We start from the raw sequence: 19,884 nt of genomic DNA on the forward strand, positions 1-19,884 counted from the left end.
TCACTAGCATGGCATGTGTCTCCAGACCACTAAACACAATTCATAGAACAAACCAAAGCTATGAGTAAGAAAAGAATAAACTAATTACACCACATGATAAACATTTATAATATGTTGGGATGAAAATTCTTTTATCAGTATTTAAAATAAAAATTCTACATCATTTGCTATATTTAGTTATTTACTAATATTCCTTTATTATTGGTGTTCTTTTACCTTGTAATTGTTACTTTAAGTGAACAATTGTGATGGAAATGTTTGTGCCATTATAAACTTTTATGATGATGAATGTATTACTTCAACTATTTTCTATTTCATATAACAACTATAATATACTCTCAAATTGTATTGTCTCCTGTTTATTTTATATTACTTCAATCTAACACAACCATCTTCACGTTATTACGATATTATATTATATCACCCATTAATAAGACCCTAATTGTTGCTTCTTCTTCTTTTTTTTAATATATATTTTAAAAAAATCAATAACAAATAGGATCCTGCTAACGAATGCCTACAAAGATTAAACCTATTTCCTTTTATTCATCTACTTGTTCCACTGTGACTCTTGGCATGCATTCATTTTCCCGATTTTATTATTACTTAACACTTAGTCAATTACCTAGGCTTTAGCTTCAATGACAAGAGGCACTATGGAGCGTGGTGCATTGGCAGGAGTTTTGGATTGGGTCATACTTGCAAGTCTAGGAGCTATTTGGTTCAAATTGTGCGCTTCATAAAAATACTACACGACAACATGGATAGTCCTCACGCATCCAAGAGTATCCTACGCTAAGAGTTATGAGGTTTAAGTGGGCCGGGTCACTAATCAAGTAAGACCCTTTTTGATCATTAAAAAAAAAAAGGGACCACATTGGGCCACAAGGTATTCCGGTGTGTTCTTTCAGTATCCTCTTAAGAAGAAATGGCCGAAGCAATCCTCTTTGGCGTTGCACAGAAAATGATTGAGAATTTGGGATCTCAGATTTTCCAGGGGATTGGATCGCTCTGGGGCCTTAAAGATGAGCTTCAAAGCATCAAGAGCGCTGTTTCCAGAATCCAAGCTGTACTTCAGGATGCAGCAGAGCAGCAAAGCCACAACCATCAAGTCAGGGACTGGCTCGAAAAGCTCAAGGATGTTGTTTATGATGCTGAGGACTTGCTGGGTGAAGTCTTCACTGAAGCTTCGCGGCGAAGAGCAAAGAGTGGGAATAAAATCAAAAAAAGAGGTTCGCACTTTTTTTTCATGTTCAAATCAAGTTGCTTTTCGTATGGAGATGAGTGGTAAAATAAAGGCGATGAGGAAGAAGCTAGATGCCGTAGCAAAAGAAAACAGAGACTTCAACTTGAAAGTAAGCCCGCCAGAGAAATATAGCTTGAATATGCAGCGGGAAGAGACTCACTCATTTGTACCTAATGAAAAAGTTATTGGGAGAGAAGATGATAAAGAGGCAATCATAAAACTATTATTGGAGCCTAATGATGAAGAGAATCTTGCAGTTATTCCCATAGTGGAAATTGGTGGGATAGGAAAGACCACACTTGCTCAATTTGTATACAATGACGAGAACGTCAATAGCTAAAAATGTGGGTGTGTGTCTCTGATTCGTTTGAGTTGAAAATTATTGTTGAAAAAATAATTGCTTCTGCTACTGGTAAGAAGCCAGAAGACCTTCATATAGATCAATTGCAAAAGCTTCTTCGTGAAAATATTGATAAAAAAAAAATACTTACTTGTGTTGGATGATGTGTGGAATGAAAGTTATAACAAATGGGATGAATTGAAGCGTCTTTTAATGGGTGGTGCAAAGGGAAGTAAGATTGTAATAACAACACGTGTCCAATTGGTTGCTGAGATTACAAGTCCAGTTTCAATATACACCCTTAAAGGTCTCTCTGAAGACGAATCTTGGTCTTTATTTGAACAAATAGCATGTAGAAAAGGACAAGAGACCAACAATCCTAGACTAATAGAAATTGGAAAGGAAATTTTAGTCAGATGTCAGGGGGTACCCCTTGCCATAAAGTCCATTGGAAGTGTATTATGCTTAGAGAAAACTGAGTCTAAATGGTCACGTGTCAAGGATAATGTGCTTACAAATATACTTCAACCCGGGGATGACATATTTCCAATCCTAAAGTTGAGTTATGATCATTTGCCCTCACATTTAAAGAGTTGCTTTGCTTATTGCTCTGTGTTTCCAAAAGATTATGAGATAGAAAAGGAAATGGTGGTGCAACTATGGATAGCGCACGGGTTTATCCAATTCTCAAACACAAAACAACAATTAGAGGAGGTTGCTAATGAGTACTTCAAGGATCTGCTTTGGAGATCCTTCTTTGAAGAAGTAGGGGACATGTTTGGAAATTTAAAATACAAAATGCATGATCTAATTCATGATCTTGCAGAATCGGTTGCAATGGTAGACTGCAAGCTCATTGATATGGACAGCAAAAATGTTGATGAAAAAATTCGTCATATATGTTGTCCATTTTTTATCGACTTCTCTGGTAATGAGACTTTAAGCTTATTGGTTAAAGCAAAAAAAATGCGTACGCTTCTTCTTCTAAGATCAAATAAGCATTGTTTAGATAAGCCAATGTTGAATACAATTACTTTGAATTTCAGAAGCTTGCGTGCATTAGGTGGAAAGGCGATCACAGATGTGCCAAATTCTATTGGGAACTTAATACATCTCAAATACCTCGATCTTTCTGAAAGCCATTGTATTATCACTCTCCCTGAATCTATTACTAGACTATGGAATTTGCAAACATTGAAAGTCTTTTATTGCAGTAGGCTTAAAGAATTACCTAAAGACATTAAAGAATTAGTCAATCTCAGGCACCTTGATGACAATGCATGTCAATCTTTGAGTAATATGCCTCGTGGATTAGGGCAACTGACTTGTCTTCAAACATTACCATTATTCGTTGTGAGCAAGGACTCTTCTTCCATCTCCAAGCACGTTGGTGGCCTAGGTGAATTAAACCAGCTAAACAACATCAGAGGAACACTAAAGATCGCACATTTGGAGCGACTAGAAGGTGCTAACTCAGAATGCAAGGCTGCAAATATAAGTGGAAAACAACATCTTGAAGAGCTGATGTTAAGATGGGATCAAGAAGGTAATATTAATAATGACGATGAGAAGTCATTAGATGGCCTCCAACCACATCAAAATCTCAAATATTTGTTGGTGGAAGGGTATGGGGGAGTGAGGTTTTCTAGTTGGCTTTCTTTGCTCATCAATCTAGTTGAAATAATAATATTAGATGGTAAAAGATGCCAACATTTGCCACGGTTATCTCAACTCCCCTTTCTACAATCTCTACGGCTTAATGTTATGGACGATTTGGAGTACATATCAGATGGTGATAAAAGCGAGGAGGTACCTGCTTCATCCACAGTGTTGTCAACACCATTCTTCCCATTGTTGAAGTTACTCTCAATCCGAAATTGCCCTAAGCTGAAGGGATGGTGGAGGAGTGCATCAATGCAAGATCATCATCACCACTCATTGCCTTCATTTCCTTGTCTTTCTTATTTAGAAATTGAGCATTGTCCTAATCTGACTTCCATGCCTCTATTTCCATATCTTGAAGAAGATTTATATCTGAATAATGTTAGCTTCATGCCTTTGCAAGAGACAATGGCAATGGCTTCGTTGCTGCCCCCCTCATCCCCTCTTTCTAAATTAAAGATTATGACTTTGGCTTTTAGAGAGGATGAAGTACCTCTGCTAGATGATTGGCCGTCAAATCTAATGTCTCTCAAGAAATTAGAGTTCTTGTGTTGCCCTAGACTAACATCTCTTTCTGAAGCTGTGTGATATCTCACCTCCCTCTGTTCTTTGGCTTTCCAAGGACTTCCGAAACTGGAGTCTCTCCCTGCAAGTCTTCAACGTCTTACCAACCTGCAGGACCTCTACATTATAGACTGTCCCAATTTGATGATTTTGCCAGGGTGGATTAGCAAGCTCACATCACTTGAAACACTTGAAATTAAAAGTTGCCCTAATTTGGCATCACTTCCTGATGAATTGCAATGTCTTAGGTCTTTACAAAGGCTAAAAATTGCAGATTGTCCTCTCTTAGGAAAAAGGTGCAAAAAAGGAATTGGTGAGGATTGGTCCAAGATTGCTCACATTCCTAATATTAACCATACATGCGAATACATTATTTTTTAAAGGTACATTCTCTAATCTCAATCCTCTGGTGCAATCAAAGGAAAGAAAATAAAATTTTTGGAATCCTATTTTTTAGGTTTTGTTGATTCCAAACTAATAAAATTTTAGGTTTTTTTTTAAAAGTTTTTTTTTAAATTATTTTTTTGATTTCCAATATATTCAACCATGGTATATGATTGAATTGGGTTCGGTTTAGTGAAGCTTTTGGTTTTTTGAGGTTTAAAACTCATAAATTTTTAATTTGTCAGCAACCAAGCAACCAAACTGTTGAATTTTGTTCTTGAGCTCTACTTTGATGGGTTATTATTATTATTTTAATTACGTTAAAGTACATGCTGTGTTCTGTTAACAGAGTTTTCTGGCCAAGCAGAAGAATTAAAAATATATATATTGTGTGGAAATATGGTGATGGGATGCATTGCTTGGATACTTTCAGGATTTGGGAAGCTAATGTAGCTAAGGTACTTGGTTAGACTCATCTTTATCAATTGATTATTCATTTCTGATTTCTTTGATTTGTGACATTCAACACTATGGTGGTTGAGTAAATCGATTTCCTTCGAAATCAAAGAATCTACGCAGTAGTATTACAAAGTGAGCAATAGGGAACAGATACGGTCAATATAACATTGCTCACTTCCCAGAGTTGGGAGGGGATGACTGGGTTCTTCTTCAGTGTTTTCACACACATTAATTACCAATCCTAATCCTTCTTAGAAGCTCAAATGCTAATGATGTTAATTCCTTCTTTGTTTATGTGTTGTGATGACTTCTCACTTTATTCAATCCTGGATGTGGAACAAATTGGAAGCTTATAAAAAAATGAGGTGTAAATATCTGAGCATATCCGGAACCTTATGGATAATGGACAAGTGTAACAAGTTAACAGCGTAGGTGATTATCTTGTTTAGTGTTTATTATTTTTTTCCCTCACATAAAATTTAAATGCTAGAACTCATAAAAAAAAAAAAAAAAAAATTTAAATGCTAGATATGATTCACACACCCAAGAGGAAAGATGCATTAATCCTCATTTGTTTGTTTACTCTAATGAATTCTCTCATCAAATGCAGAGTTCTTCTCTATACACTAAACTGACATAAACATAATATTAGAAACGTTGTTATTTGTTCTGTTCCTCACTTATTGGAATGATGCCAGGCAGAAATTGGTGGGAAATGGTCTAAGACAGCACAAATACAGTGATTTAAATGTATTGCAGAGGGATGATGTGGTCCAGAATGTTTCTATAGGTCCTTTTTCCTTTAAAATTCAATCCTCTATATTAATGAAGTATTGAACTTATTCTTGTTTCCCTCAATTAAAAGTAGAAGCAATTTATTCACCATTTGATTCTGTGTGCAGAATATTGAAAAACGTGGCATATAAAAACAGACAAGAGTTGGTGACTCTCCATAGGGAATGCGTACTGTGATTATGTAGCCACAAATTAAAGTATGACCGGTGAATCTCATATCTATTAGTTTGGCATGGATAAAGATCATAGCCTGACATTAATAGTATGAGCTGTTCCTTTTCAAGGATGTCTTGATTATGTGCGCATCAGTCTTTTGTTCATATTGAAATATTGCAAAGATAATCAGGTATAAATTATTAACTCACTATAATTATTTTTTAAGCAAAAGAGATTGGCCATGATTCTCAGTTTGATGCTTTCTACTCTGTAACGGGCTTCGCTCTGTAACTATATGAATCATAGAATTAGTAATTATGCTATTCTCTTACAATATAACTATAATCAATTACTCCCTCCATCTCACTTTATTTGTCATCCATTCCATTTTCGGATGTCCCAAAATATTGTCCTATTTCTAAAAATAAAAGTCATTAATTTATTAATATTCCTATTATATCCCTATTAATTTACTAATTCAATTTTTTGATAAATTTATTTAAGGGTAGTTTTGAAAACTTATATATTTTTAAAAGGTGGACAAGACAATAAATGATGTTCCCTTAAAAAGTTTGACTTTTAAAACAGGACAAACGAAGTGGAATGGAGGGAGTATTTACCTTTTATCTCATTATTGCTTTTGGGGAAGGAAAGAATTGTTTTTCACTATTAAAATTACGGCTAGGTGATTAAATTCACCATTTCCTAATAGCTTAAATTTTTGGGAGAATTAGTAATTTGTTATGGTATCAGAGCATGAGATCCTAAGTTCAATTCCTAGTTTTATTCTACATCTCATTTAAAATGTAAAAAATCTCACTTTATCATTCACTTTGGCATATGCTTCACAATACCAATATTTTGAATTTATTGAAAAAAAAGAAAAGAAAAAATAAGGTAAAGAAGAAAAAAAAAACTTGAGATCTGGTGTCAGTTGGTCAGATGGATTTAACTCTACTGTTTCTTACATTTATGTATCTGTTTTCTGAATTCACTTTGAATTTATCAAATACCTGTCTGGCTCTCTTCATTCTTCCTTTTAGTTTTAGATTTAGTGATCAGTTATTGGATTCTGTATGCAGGAGCTTGAATTTGGAAAATATGAGTATACTAGCATGTCTCTTTTAACCTTGCGGGTAATGGGAATTTGCTGCAGGCTACATATTTTATTTTATTTTATTTATAAATTTTGGAAATGTGAATACAAGATTGTAGAACTAGTATTATTTTCCTCTCTTTTCCTTTTTTAATTTAATTCTCAAACTTATTTTTGATAGGTAGGAAATGAACACTACAGCTTGGTGTCAGCAACAAGATTACTACCTAGCCTCAAGTAGAGCTTAATTTCAGGGTAACTGATTCCTAGACTTCTCAACAACCCTGTGAAAGATAAGCTTTATGTTCATTTCAAAAGATTGCAAATATTTATCTTAGTGTAGTTGTTTTACTGGTTAAAAAAGTTTGTGGTGAATTTTTTTTAATGCTTTTCCTATTCTAATTCTTTTTCCTATATACATAACAGTACTTAAAAGCATCAGTTTGAAAATTACTTACTTAAAAGAACTATCATGAGAAATATTTTACCTGGGACAAACTTGTCAATTACAACAGTGTTGTGAGTCCTAATGTTTGTTAGTTTCTCTTCTTCTTAAGTCCAGATGTGTATGTGCTTAACTTAGTGTCAAAGCAATCAGTTCATAGTGCCTGAGTGATTGGTACAACTTACTAAAAAAGAATTAAGTGATTGTCAATTTTACTATTCATGTTAGACTGACTTGCTGTTGGTACAGGGCAAAAAAAAATGTGATCTTCTCAATCAGATGGCTTTTAGGACTTCCTTGATAAAGGTTTGTTTCTTCAGTGCTTCTACTCTGTAAGCATGCAATACTCGTCTTTTAAGTATCCTTACATTCTTGGATATACTTGGCATACCATAAAGTTATAATCTAGCCATGGACAATTTAACTATATGAAATCTATGAAATATCATATGAATCAAGCATAGAAATTCATGGGTTGTCAAAAATCTTTCGAGTGAATCCTATATAACAATATCTATTGAATGGAGAGAAAAAAATTATCATTTTTCTAAAATTTGGGAACAAAAAATTAATTTATCAACAATGCCCAGATACTAATTAGACCTTTTTCATGTTACCAAAAAATAGAAAAAAAAAAGACCTTTCATGCATGGTTTCTTTTCTAAATATATTTTCCAATTCTGTTCACATTTCCTGGTAGTGGAGCTTGTTGTCTTGATGATAATGGATTTGAGCACAAGTCCACGGAAGATATATTCCGTTTAACAACTTATTCTTTGTACGCCCATGCAAGAATCTGCTTTTAAGGTGAAGGTGAGACCCTTGCACAATTCTACTGAACAAAGTTCTTTTGTTTCTACCTGAACTCTTATGTCAATACTTGTTCATCTTAGAAATATGTGGAAATTTCCTATAGGAAAAATAATTTCTGTGCAAGCAAACATAAAAGCTTTCTTCCAACAGTACTGTCTAGAAGCAGTTTTTAGATACCAAGAGAAAGTGCATCTCCGGGTTTAATTAGAAGTGACATAACTATATATTTGCTTTCAAATTATGAAATCAGTCTCAATTGGTTAACAAATAGATTAAAGTAAAACCTAATTCTTTTCCATCCAAAGGATATTCTATTGATCAGACGACTTGCATATGGAGTTAATCAAATGATTTCATTTGTCATACTGGTGAGGAGCATAGATTATAATGTGGAGTTTTGTCTTAATTAAGCCCAGTGACTCACATTTTGTAGGTTACATGATAAAAGCCATTGATATCGTCTGTTAAAACTATGCATTTTCTGCATCAACAATACGAGTAGGCTTGTGCTTTTGTGCATTAAAGTGGCAAAAAAGGTAATTGTAGACGCTGATTAAATAACCATGTCTACTCTTTTTATTTATTTATTTATTTAAAGATGACTTCTTTGGCATAATATGTTATGCAATTTTTCCCATGACTGCTTTATTGTCCAGGATGCATTAGACATATATAGGTCACATGTTGGAGCAGATGATGCAACCAATTGCTGAGTTCTGCATTACTGGCCTGCAGGAATTCTCATTAGCTATCAATGGTCTTGCGATTGTTTGCCTTACAAGAAGTGCATATTACCAAAGAGAGAAATTATGTCACTAAGATAAGGTTGGAACTTCCGGAGTTAGTTTGAAATCCATGCACTAGTGACAAGGGGTAATTAAGATCACAAAGTGATCATACTGCTGATCTTTTTCCTACTGAGAGCGTCACCAATAACAATTGCCTAGACCTGGTTTACAAGAACTGCGGATTACCAAAGAGAGAAAGTATAGCACTAAGATAAGGTTGGAACTTCTGAAGTTAGTTTGGAATCCATGTGTGAGTGACGAGGTAATTAAGATTACAAAATGATTCATGCTGCTGATCTTTTCCTAATGGAAGTGTCACCAACAACAATTGCTTACCCCTGGTTTTAGCATTTCATGATAAACTGAACTTGCAATCAAGGTTTTTTTTTTTTGGTTGGCTATGGCAAATCTATGTTATTGCTGTAAGGTAGATCATGAGTATTTCATAGGTTGCTTGTATCTTTCTTAGTCATTCATAATTTTAGACACTGGTGTATTTTGGTGAATCCATCTAGAAGTATGTCTTTGTACTTGAATTATGGTGAGGAAATTTAGGAAACTCTCCATACATGGATGGAAATTTGTGGTTCAAGTTTCCTGCAAGAGAATTTTCTTGAGATACCAGATTTTTAAAATATTATTGAACCAATTTCCTACTTGTCTCAGAAGTTTCAGTGTCTCCTTATCAACAAATGTTTTACTCAATTTTTTTTGCTATAGTGGGTATGCATATATTTGGGAAGCACAATTCTATACTTTGCAATATTGAAATGAGAAAAGCATATTGTTGAAATGGGCCATGTGTATGACTTTAATTGCCAAGCCCAAGTCAACGTAAATAGAATCCTAGTTGTAAAAGGAATTCTCCAGCCGACTTTGACATATATATATATATATATATATATAAATATATATTAGGTTTTGACAAGCAAACGTGTAGCCGTGAGATTAAAGAAAGAAAAATTCCAATTAACCTAGTAAGGAGCCACATGAGAGGAAATAGAGAAAAGAGAGGCAGTCAGCTTCTATTCTTATATTTTATGTGAGAGAGTGCTAGGGTGTAATTGGGATTTGGGTTTCTTGAGAGTGTTCTTGTGCATTATTGTTTTTTCCCCTGATAATAGTGAAATCCCTGCAACTCCGTGGACGTAGGCAAATTGCCGAACCACGTAAATGTTGTCTTGTGCGTGTGATTATTTTCTTTGACGTGTGTTTTCTCTATTTGTTTTGTTTCTCACAGGTTGGGATTTTGATTAAATTCCCTACAACTGGTATCAGAGCCTAGGGTTAGGTTTGAGTGGGAGCAATGGCAGAGGAAGCAGGAAAGTCGTCTGGAATAGAAAAGTTTGATGGCACAGACTTCGCGTATTGGAGGATGCAGATTGAAGATTATCTCTATGGGAGGAAATTGCATCTGCCTCTTTTGGGGACAAAACCTGAGGCTATGAAGGCTGATGAATGGGCTCTTCTTGATAGACAGGTATTGGGAGTTATTAGGTTAACTCTGTCTAGGTCTGTTGCACACAATGTTGTAAAGGAGAAGACCACAGCAGATCTGATGAAGGCTTTGTCTAGTATGTATGAAAAGCCGTCAGCAAACAATAAGGTGCACTTGATGAAGAAACTGTTCAACCTGAAGATGACAGAGAATGCATCAGTAGCACAACATCTGAATGAATTTAATACTATCACAAATCAATTGTCGTCTGTAGAAATTGATTTTGATGATGAGATTCGTGCTCTGATCGTCTTGGCTTCTTTGCCAAACAGTTGGGAGGCAATGAGGATGGCAGTAAGCAATTCTACAGGAAAGGAAAAACTCAAGTACAATGATATACGAGATTTAATTCTGGCCGAGGAGATTCGCAGAAGAGATGCAGGTGAATCCTCAAGATCTGGTTCTGCCCTAAATCTTGAGACAAGAGGCAGAGGTAATAATAGAAATTCAAATCGGGGCAGATCAAAATCCAGAAATTCTAATCGGAACAGAAGTAAATCTAGATCAGGCCAACAAGTACAATGCTGGAATTGTGGGAAAACAGGTCACTTTAGGAATCAATGCAAAAGTCCTAAGAAGAAGAATGAAGATGATTCTGCTAATGCTGTAACAGAAGAGGTACATGATGCATTACTTCTTGCAGTAGACAGTCCACTTGATGATTGGGTTTTGGATTCAGGAGCTTCGTTTCATACCACTCCACACCGAGAAATCATACAGAATTATGTTGCAGGTGATTTTGGTAAGGTGTATTTGGCTGATGGTTCAGCCTTGGATGTTGTGGGTATGGGAGATGTTCGAATATTGTTGCCCAATGGGTCTGTTTGGTTACTGGAGAAGATTCGACATATTCCTGACCTAAGGAGGAATCTGATTTCTGTTGGACAACTTGATGATGAAGGGCATGCAATACTATTTGTTGGTGGTACTTGGAAGGTTACAAAGGGAGCTAGGGTATTGGCTCGTGGAAAGAAGACTGGTACTCTGTACATGACCTCAAGTCCAAGAGACACAATTGCAGTTGCTGATGCAAGTACTAATACAAGCCTATGGCACCGCAGACTTGGTCATATGAGTGAGAAAGGGATGAAGATGCTGTTGTCAAAAAGAAAACTACCAGAATTGAAGTCCATTGATTTTGACATGTGTGAAAGTTGCATCTTAGGAAAGCAGAAAAAGGTGAGCTTCTTGAAAACTGGCAGGACACCGAAGGCTGAAAAATTGGAGTTAGTACACACTGATTTGTGGGGGCCTTCTCCGGTTGCATCCCTTGGAGGTTCAAGGTACTACATCACTTTTATTGATGACTCAAGCAGAAAGGTATGGGTTTATTTTCTGAAAAATAAATCAGATGTATTTGAAACCTTTAAGAAGTGGAAGGCCATGGTTGAGACAGAAACAGGTTTGAAAGTAAAATGTTTGAGGTCAGATAATGGAGGAGAGTACATAGATGAAGGGTTCAGTGAGTATTGTGCTGTACAGGGAATTAGGATGGAGAAGACCATTCCTGGGACACCACAGCAAAATGGTGTGGCTGAGCGCATGAATAGAACTCTCAATGAGCGTGCTAGGAGTATGAGGTTGCATGCTGGACTACCAAAAACTTTTTGGGCTGATGCTGTTAGTACTGCAGCTTACCTGATAAACCGAGGACCTTCAGTTCCCATGGAGTTCAGACTTCCTGAGGAGGTTTGGAGCGGTAAAGAGGTAAAGTTTTCACACTTAAAAGTTTTTGGTTGTGTTTCTTATGTTCATATTGATTCTGATGCTCGTAGTAAACTTGATGCAAAGTCTAAAATATGTTTTTCCATTGGCTATGGTGATGAGAAATTTGGCTATAGGTTTTGGGATGAACAAAACAGGAAAATCATCAGAAGTAGAAATGTGATATTTAATGAACAGGTTATGTACAAGGACAGGTCAACTGTAGTGTCAGATATTACAGGGATAGATCAAAAGAAATCTGAGTTTGTCAACTTAGATGAATTGACTGAAGGTACTGTCCAGAAAAGGGGTGAAGAAGATAAGGAGAATGTAAATTCACAGGTAGATCTGAGTACACCTGTAGCTGAAGTTCGCAGATCTTCCAGAAACATTAGACCTCCACAGCGTTATTCACCCACTCTAAATTATCTCCTGTTTACTGATGGTGGTGAGCCAGAGTGTTATGATGAAGCCTTGCAAGATGAGAATTCAAGCAAGTGGGAGTTAGCCATGAAGGATGAGATGGATTCCTTGTTGGAGAATCAGACATGGGAACTGACTGAATTGCCAGTAGGAAAGAAGACTTTGCACAACAAGTGGGTATACAGAATAAAGAATGAGCATGATGGTAGTAAACGTTACAAGGCCAGATTAGTTGTTAAAGGGTTCCAGCAGAAGGAAGGCATTGACTACACAGAGATATTTTCTCCAGTTGTGAAGATGTCAACAATCAGACTAGTACTGGGAATGGTGGCTGCAGAAAACTTACATCTTGAGCAGTTAGATGTGAAGACAGCATTCCTTCATGGTGACTTAAAGGAAGACCTTTACATGATTCAGCCAGAAGGGTTCATTGCTCAAGGACAAGAGAATCTAGTCTGCAAACTGAAAAAAGAGCTTGTATGGCCTAAAACAAGCTCCTAGACAGTGGTACAAGAAATTTGACAGTTTTATGCACAGAATTGGGTTCAAGAGATGTGAAGCTGATCACTGTTGCTATGTTAAGTTTTTTGACAATTCTTACATCATATTACTGTTGTATGTGGATGATATGCTTATTGCAGGGTCTAGCATTGAAGAGATTAATAATCTGAAGAAGCAATTGTCCAAACAGTTTGCAATGAAGGATTTGGAAGCTGCAAAGCAAATCCTTGGTATGAGAATCATTAGAGACAAGGCTAATGGTACATTGAAGCTTTCACAGTCAGAGTATGTGAAGAAAGTTCTCAGCAGGTTCAACATGAATGAAGCTAAACCAGTGAGTACACCCTTGGGTAGTCATTTCAAACTAAGCAAAGAACAATCACCGAAGACAGAAGAAGAAAGGGACCATATGAGTAAGGTGCCCTATGCCTCAGCTATTGGCAGCTTGATGTATGCTATGGTGTGTACAAGGCCAGACATTGCATATGCAGTGGGAGTTGTGAGCAGATTCATGAGTAGGCCTGGAAAGCAGCATTGGGAGGCAGTCAAGTGGATTCTGAGATATCTGAAGGGTTCATCAGATACATGTCTTTGCTTCACCGGTGCAAGTTTGAAACTGCAGGGTTATGTAGATGCTGATTTTGCTGGTGATATTGATAGTAGAAAGAGTACTACTGGGTTTGTTTTTACTCTGGGTGGTACAGCTATATCATGGGCTTCAAATCTACAGAAGACTGTTACTTTGTCTAGTACAAAAGCTGAGTATGTTACAGCAACTGAAGCTGGAAAGGAGATGATTTGGCTACATGGTTTCTTAGATGAATTGGGTAAGAAGCAGAAGATGGGCATTCTACATAGTGACAGTCAGAGTGCAATCTTTCTTGCCAAAAATTCGGCTTTTCATTCAAAGTCGAAGCACATACAGACAAAATACCACTTTATCCGTTATCTTGTTGAAGATAAGCTGGTAATGCTTGAGAAAATTTGTGGATCTAAGAACCCGGCAGACATGTTGACTAAGGGTGTCACTATTGAGAAGTTGAAGCTGTGCGCAGCTTCAATTGGTCTTCTAGCTTGAGGACAGGAGGATGAGTTGCAGGGATGAGGGACTGTGTTATGGAGGATTGTGGCTAATGTTTGCAGCTTGTGAGCCCTTAAGGGCTAACGTGGAGCTGATGGAGAAGTTTGCTCGTGTAGCTTGATCAATTCAAGTCAAGGTGGAGATTTGTTGAAATGGGCCATGTGTATGACTTTAATTGCCAAGCCCAAGTCAACGTAAATAGAATCCTAGTTGTAAAAGGAATTCTCCAGCCGACTTTGACATATATATATATATATATATATATATATTAGGTTTTGACAAACAAACGTGTAGCCGTGAGATTAAAGAAAGAAAAATTCCAATTAACCTAGTAAGGAGCCACATGAGAGGAAATAGAGAAAAGAGAGGCAGTCAGCTTCTATTCTTATTTTTTCTGTGAGAGAGTGCTAGGGTGTAATTGGGATTTGGGTTTCTTGAGAGTGTTCTTGTGCACTATTGTTTTTTTCCCTGATAATAGTGAAATCCCTGCAACTCCGTGGACGTAGGCAAATTGCCGAACCACGTAAATGTTGTCTTGTGCGTGTGATTATTTTCTTTGACGTGTGTTTTCTCTATTTGTTTTGTTTCTCACAGGTTGGGATTTTGATTAAATTCCCTACACATATCTGTCAATTACTTATGATTTATAGATAGTGTAACTACTATTATCATCATGTATATACACCATGGGTGCTTGACCTAAATGAAACCAGCATGTAGTTTGTTTGTATTGAATGGATCACAAAGAACTCTCTGATCTCATTCAGAGACCACTGCAACCTAGCAAATAACAAAGAACTCTCTGATGTTCCATGTATCGAAGTGTAGCACGTCTGCCTCACCCAATTTCCAGCTCTAGTTAAGGGAAAAAATGTTTGTGTTTGTTCAAAAAGAAAGAAATCTGAGCGGTTAAAGACTAAGTTTGATATATACACTTTTTGTTGCAACAGTGAGGGGACAAGCACCCCTAAGGAATTTTTTTTCTAAATAACAATAAATATTAAAAAATTTAGTTAGTTGTCACGTTTTAAAACAATGTTGAAAATTGGCATCTCGAGTTCCAAGATAAAACTCGAGTTTTTAAGTCTCGATTTGTAAGAGGATGGGCCTAAAGTGGGAAAAAATCAACGTGAAAATCGAGTTTTAAAGACTTGAATTCCATAAATTGCATAAAAACACCGCTATAGGGCTTTAAAACGTCACTATAGGGCTTAAAAACGCCACTATAGTGCTCCGTAAACCTGGTACTTAAAAAAAAATTTTGCAGGAAAACGCCGCTATAGGACTTTAAAACGTCATTGTAAGGTTTAAAAACGCCACGATAGGTGAAATTTTTTTGCATGAAACTCGAGTCTTAAAGACTCAAGATCTATGTGGCATTTTCTCACTCACAAGGCGAGTCTTTAGGACTCAAGTTCTAATATGGACCTCGAGTTTCTAAAACTCGAGATGCTACTTTCCTTTATTATTTCAAACGTTACCTAACTAACTATATACAACCCCTTTACACAGCTATTCTGCACATTACCCCTACCCCTAAGGATTCAAACCTGTGAGGCACAACCCGAGTCAAGGGGCTTAGTTGTAAATTTGATACATGCACTTATTATGTAATAACAAGGGCCATGGCTTAAGGTTCCATGACACAGAACTCTCGAAGCTGTCTTGGTTTTCTTTCAGTGCAAAGGGATTCTAAAGCTTTACATTCACATATTGTATCTAATGCTTTTGATGCAAGTTGGGGGAATAAAAACATATAGCTTCCATATTTTGAACTTAGTGGCTATATCTTGCTAGATTTCTCCTCTGGTTTGGTTATTTGGATATGGCTTTTAAAATACAAGAGACTTTTTTTTTTTTTGGAGAAACCAAAAGCTTTGTAATTAGATTCTTGAAATTATCTTTGCTTTCATTTAAGACTTATAAAATAAAAGGCTCAATAACTAGACTCTTGATGATTTACTATTATACAAAGAAAATAAGGAAAACTAATAATCATGGTTTTAAAAACCGGTACGTTCAAAGAATTGTTTTGCTGACCATATTTAGGAATGTTATCAGACTGGATTAATGCATAGTTTTAAAAAACCAGATTGAAACAGGCCGTTGAACTGGTTCAATATGGAACGGGCATCAATCCGGTCTAATAAAAACCCATAAAATTGGGAACTAGGAGCAAAAATGGTTCTTAGACCATACTGGTTTTTAAAACCATGCTTAGAAGAAAAAAGTGAGTTGTTTCTCAAAAAAAAAAAAAAAAAAAAAAAAAGGATAAAAAAAGAAGAAGATAAAAGTGAGTTGAAACCTGCCACCTCCACTCCACTTATATGGTTTACCAATCTTTAAAAGAAATTACTTTCTAACACAATTTTTTTTATAAGAGCAAATTGTATGCACTCAAGAACTAATGTGATGTTAGAAAGTTAAGATGTCGATGCAGATTGGTTAAGGAAAAACATAAAATATTAAAATATTTTATTATTCTTTAACCAATCTACATAAAATATTTATTTATCCTTAACCAATCTGCATCAGATGCTCGGTACCATTAAGCTTATAAAAAGCTCTAATTTCTTCAACATCCCTCCTTCACAAACCATAAAAATAAAAAATTTCTTCCAGTTCAACATTTGCTCTCTGCTGTTTAGATTTCCATTTATGTCACGGTTTAGTATAACCCCCTTAACACACATTGCCTAATGCAAATCAAGTGAAAAGAAATTCACTATTAGTCTGCTGCCATTTCCTATTTATGGTCTTGGAGGATGAAGGAAGAGCATGAATATCCTTTCCCAAGACAAAATTAGCACTGCCACTAAGTGACAAGATCTTTTAATGACTACTTCCAGATTTCTAGCCAAGAAAAATAGGAAACAAGTGGTAAAAAATGCATTTGATAAGGATTGATGACCATGCAGTTGTTTTTATGACATTGTAGATTACCTTATCCTAATTACCAAAAAACGCAATAGGTTCATATTACTTAAAAAAGGGGAAAAAAAAAAAAAAGCAATAAGAGTTATAGAGAAGCAAATTGTCTTCTGATATGCAATTATAATAAACAAAGACATTTACCTCAACATGAGTAACAATTACAACATCCATTGAAAAATACATAAATTCATCACCATCAGTTTTGCATTTTAATTCAGATATGGTGACTTCTATCACACTTCCGATCCAAAATGAACCGTAGTGGGTTTGTAGTCAATGAAGGAAAGAGATTTAAAATTATAATTATAATAATAATAATCTGTATTTTAAAATGTATACTAGATCATTTGACAAGGTACTATATCAAATTTGGCTTCACTCTAAAACTAATCTCTTTCTTCCATATGAGTGCTGATTGAGTATGGATTGTTGTTTTAAGTCATGCAATAAATACTACTAACAAATAGGAGAAGTCTATGCAAAAAATTGTTTCTTCTTTTAGAGTGAAAAACAAATTTGAAGTCTGGTTTGAGGACAAATTAAGGATTCAATCTATGTGAACTGATGGATTCCCTTGACCACTAACCTGGAAGGTATGCCAAGAATATACTCAAGAGATGGTAAAGCTAGCTTACAAGTTGATGGAACTTGTTGCTCTGAGCCTAGGCTTGCCAGCAGATAGGTTCCATGGCTTCTTCAAAGATCAAACAGCTACATCCGACTCAATCACTATAACCCTTGCCCTTGCCCTTCCCCTCATTTAGCTCTTGGTCTTGGTAGACACCAGACTAGGATAGTGGTGTCTTGACCATCCTTAACGAAGATGATGTTGGAGGATTGGAAGTGAAGCAGAAAACAGATGGAGAGTGGGTTTGAGTCAAATCCACCCCAGATGTTTATATCATCAACATTGGTGACACTACTCAGGTACAATTTTCAATTAATCAAATTAAGTTTTCTAAGTACAACATGCTTGCAGTCACATAACAATTACTAGGTGCATGATTTACTTAAAAACCGAAGGAACCATTTACGGGCAAAGTTCTTCCTTGGAAAATTGAAAGATATTACACAATAGGATTTGACAGAAGTAAGTCGTCTACACTGTCTACAATGTCTAAAGCAGAGTATATGTATAATCGTTTTATGTCTATGTTTCTATGTATGCATATATACAAAACATATTGATACAAGTACTAGTCCTGTAGTCCAATTAAATTATTACCATCCCTATATTGGAATTGGTATGTATTTGGGGGCTTTCATTGTTGACCAGTTTCTCTCAGAGAAGGAAAATTATGCAGGTTTGTACCAATGACGAGTATGAGATTGTGGAGCATAGGGTGGTGGTGAACTCAGAGAGGGAAAGGTTCTCCATTGCATTTTTCTTACACGCATCATCCTACACCATGGTTGAGCCCTTGGAGGAGCTGACAAGTGATTAAACCCTGCTAAATATAGGGCATACAGCTGGGGCAAATTTATAACTCACAGAAAGCAGAGTAATTTCCAGAAACTCATGTTGAAAACGTCCAAATTAGTCATTTTAGGATATCAAAGTAAGCCGTATTGTCTTTTGGCAACTGACAAGCAATAACATTCAGCTTCTTGTAGAGTACTATATATGTTGTACACAAGAGTTGAGACTTTGGAAGCATAATGTGACTCATCTCAAGGACGAGCAATTCTGTAAATAATAACTGGTTAATATGCATTAATAAACTTGCCTTATATGGCTAGAAGTTGAAGTTATTGCTCGATGCTGGTGCATCAGCGTAGTAATTTCATAAACCTTGATATTTGAATAAACACAAATTTATCATATCTGGGGTATCCAAGTGCAAGTGTTAATATGTTTTGATAGTTTATCTTAATATCACAATTGTATAACTCTCATTTGAAGTAAAGTTCTGTATTGGACACCACCTTCTTCGTTTACATTCATTTATGTATTAAAATAATAGAAATGATTAAAATTTTACTTTTTATTCCCTCAAAAAAAAAAAAAAAATCTACTTTTTATTAGTTTAAATTTTAATATTTACCATCTGTCATCAACTTAGATTTTTTCAGAGATAGTCTCTCACATACATTATGAATTTTTTGAGATAGAAATACACGGCAGAAAATCGAGTTAGAAAAATTGACGTTCTGACTGGGATGACCAAAAAATTAAGTGTGTTTGATCAGAATGCTAGGAAAATAAAAACGTAAAAAAGTATATTACATTTGCCCATTCTATATTTTCAGTTGTTTTTTGGACTCTGTAAACTTGTGTAAAATGGTATGTGTGCTACGCTTATTTCCCTATTTCAAATACAATTTGAACTCATGTTTGTATAAAGCCGCCATAGGCTAGATGGTGTAGCTGTATCTGTACTATTTAATTTATATCTATATATATTTAAAAGCTGAAACGTAGTATTTATTGTTGTTACACTCCTATTAAACCATATCAGCGACCACATCATTCATTTATTTTCTACATCTTCTTTACTCACTTTTATTCTTCCTATTAAAAAAAAAAAAAAACTCTTAGTGTGAGTTTGGAAAGTGTGTTTTCCGAAGGGTGCCTTTTTTTTAGTGGGTCCTGTGTACTATTCACGGGACCTACAAATACTTTTTTCAGCAAGAATAACTTTAAAACTGGGTCTCACAACACTATTTACACATTTAAAAATTATTTTGCTACCGTATTTTTAGTTTTCAGCAATAAACGGTATCCAAATAGACCTTTACTCTCCCTATTAGTCTACATTTGGTGTTACACTTCTTCCACTTTTCCCTCCTTCTTTGCCATTGAATGTCCCCACTACTCTCTACTTTACTATTTCTCTATCATTTTCTCTTTCGTATATTTTGATTATTCTTCTCCATATTTTATTTTGTATAAATTCGATATAACTTCTCACATTCAATCCATATTTTTCCAACAAAAAAACTGTGAATACTCTCTCTCTCTCTCTCAGTGGATTTTTGTTCTTTCTAATAACTT

At 35.6% G+C, this 19,884-nt stretch overlaps 1 protein-coding gene across 11 annotated transcripts; it reads left to right on the forward strand.

Moving 5' to 3' along the window:
* Nucleotides 1-1,778: 1,778 nt before the first annotated feature.
* LOC126706509 (putative disease resistance protein RGA3) lies at nucleotides 1,779-9,406 on the forward strand. 11 transcript variants are annotated; one of them, XM_050406010.1, is made up of 10 exons: nucleotides 1,779-4,195; nucleotides 4,546-4,654; nucleotides 5,354-5,445; nucleotides 5,558-5,796; nucleotides 6,689-6,742; nucleotides 6,884-6,957; nucleotides 7,397-7,453; nucleotides 7,848-7,960; nucleotides 8,394-8,496; nucleotides 8,617-9,406. In XM_050406010.1, the coding sequence occupies exon 1, from the start codon at nucleotides 1,800-1,802 to the stop codon at nucleotides 3,834-3,836; it is 2,037 nt and encodes a 678-aa protein (XP_050261967.1). In that variant the 5' UTR covers nucleotides 1,779-1,799; the 3' UTR covers nucleotides 3,837-4,195; nucleotides 4,546-4,654; nucleotides 5,354-5,445; nucleotides 5,558-5,796; nucleotides 6,689-6,742; nucleotides 6,884-6,957; nucleotides 7,397-7,453; nucleotides 7,848-7,960; nucleotides 8,394-8,496; nucleotides 8,617-9,406. The 11 variants fall into 11 exon arrangements, 10 of the variants coding, with proteins under 10 accessions (XP_050261967.1, XP_050261964.1, XP_050261965.1 ...); XM_050406007.1 differs by having other exon boundaries at nucleotides 7,397-7,960; XM_050406008.1 differs by having other exon boundaries at nucleotides 7,848-8,496.
* The last annotated feature ends 10,478 nt before the right edge of the window (nucleotides 9,407-19,884 follow it).

This window comes from Quercus robur, chromosome 11 (genome assembly GCF_932294415.1).
Source record: "Quercus robur chromosome 11, dhQueRobu3.1, whole genome shotgun sequence".
Lineage (NCBI taxonomy): Eukaryota > Viridiplantae > Streptophyta > Magnoliopsida > Fagales > Fagaceae > Quercus > Quercus robur.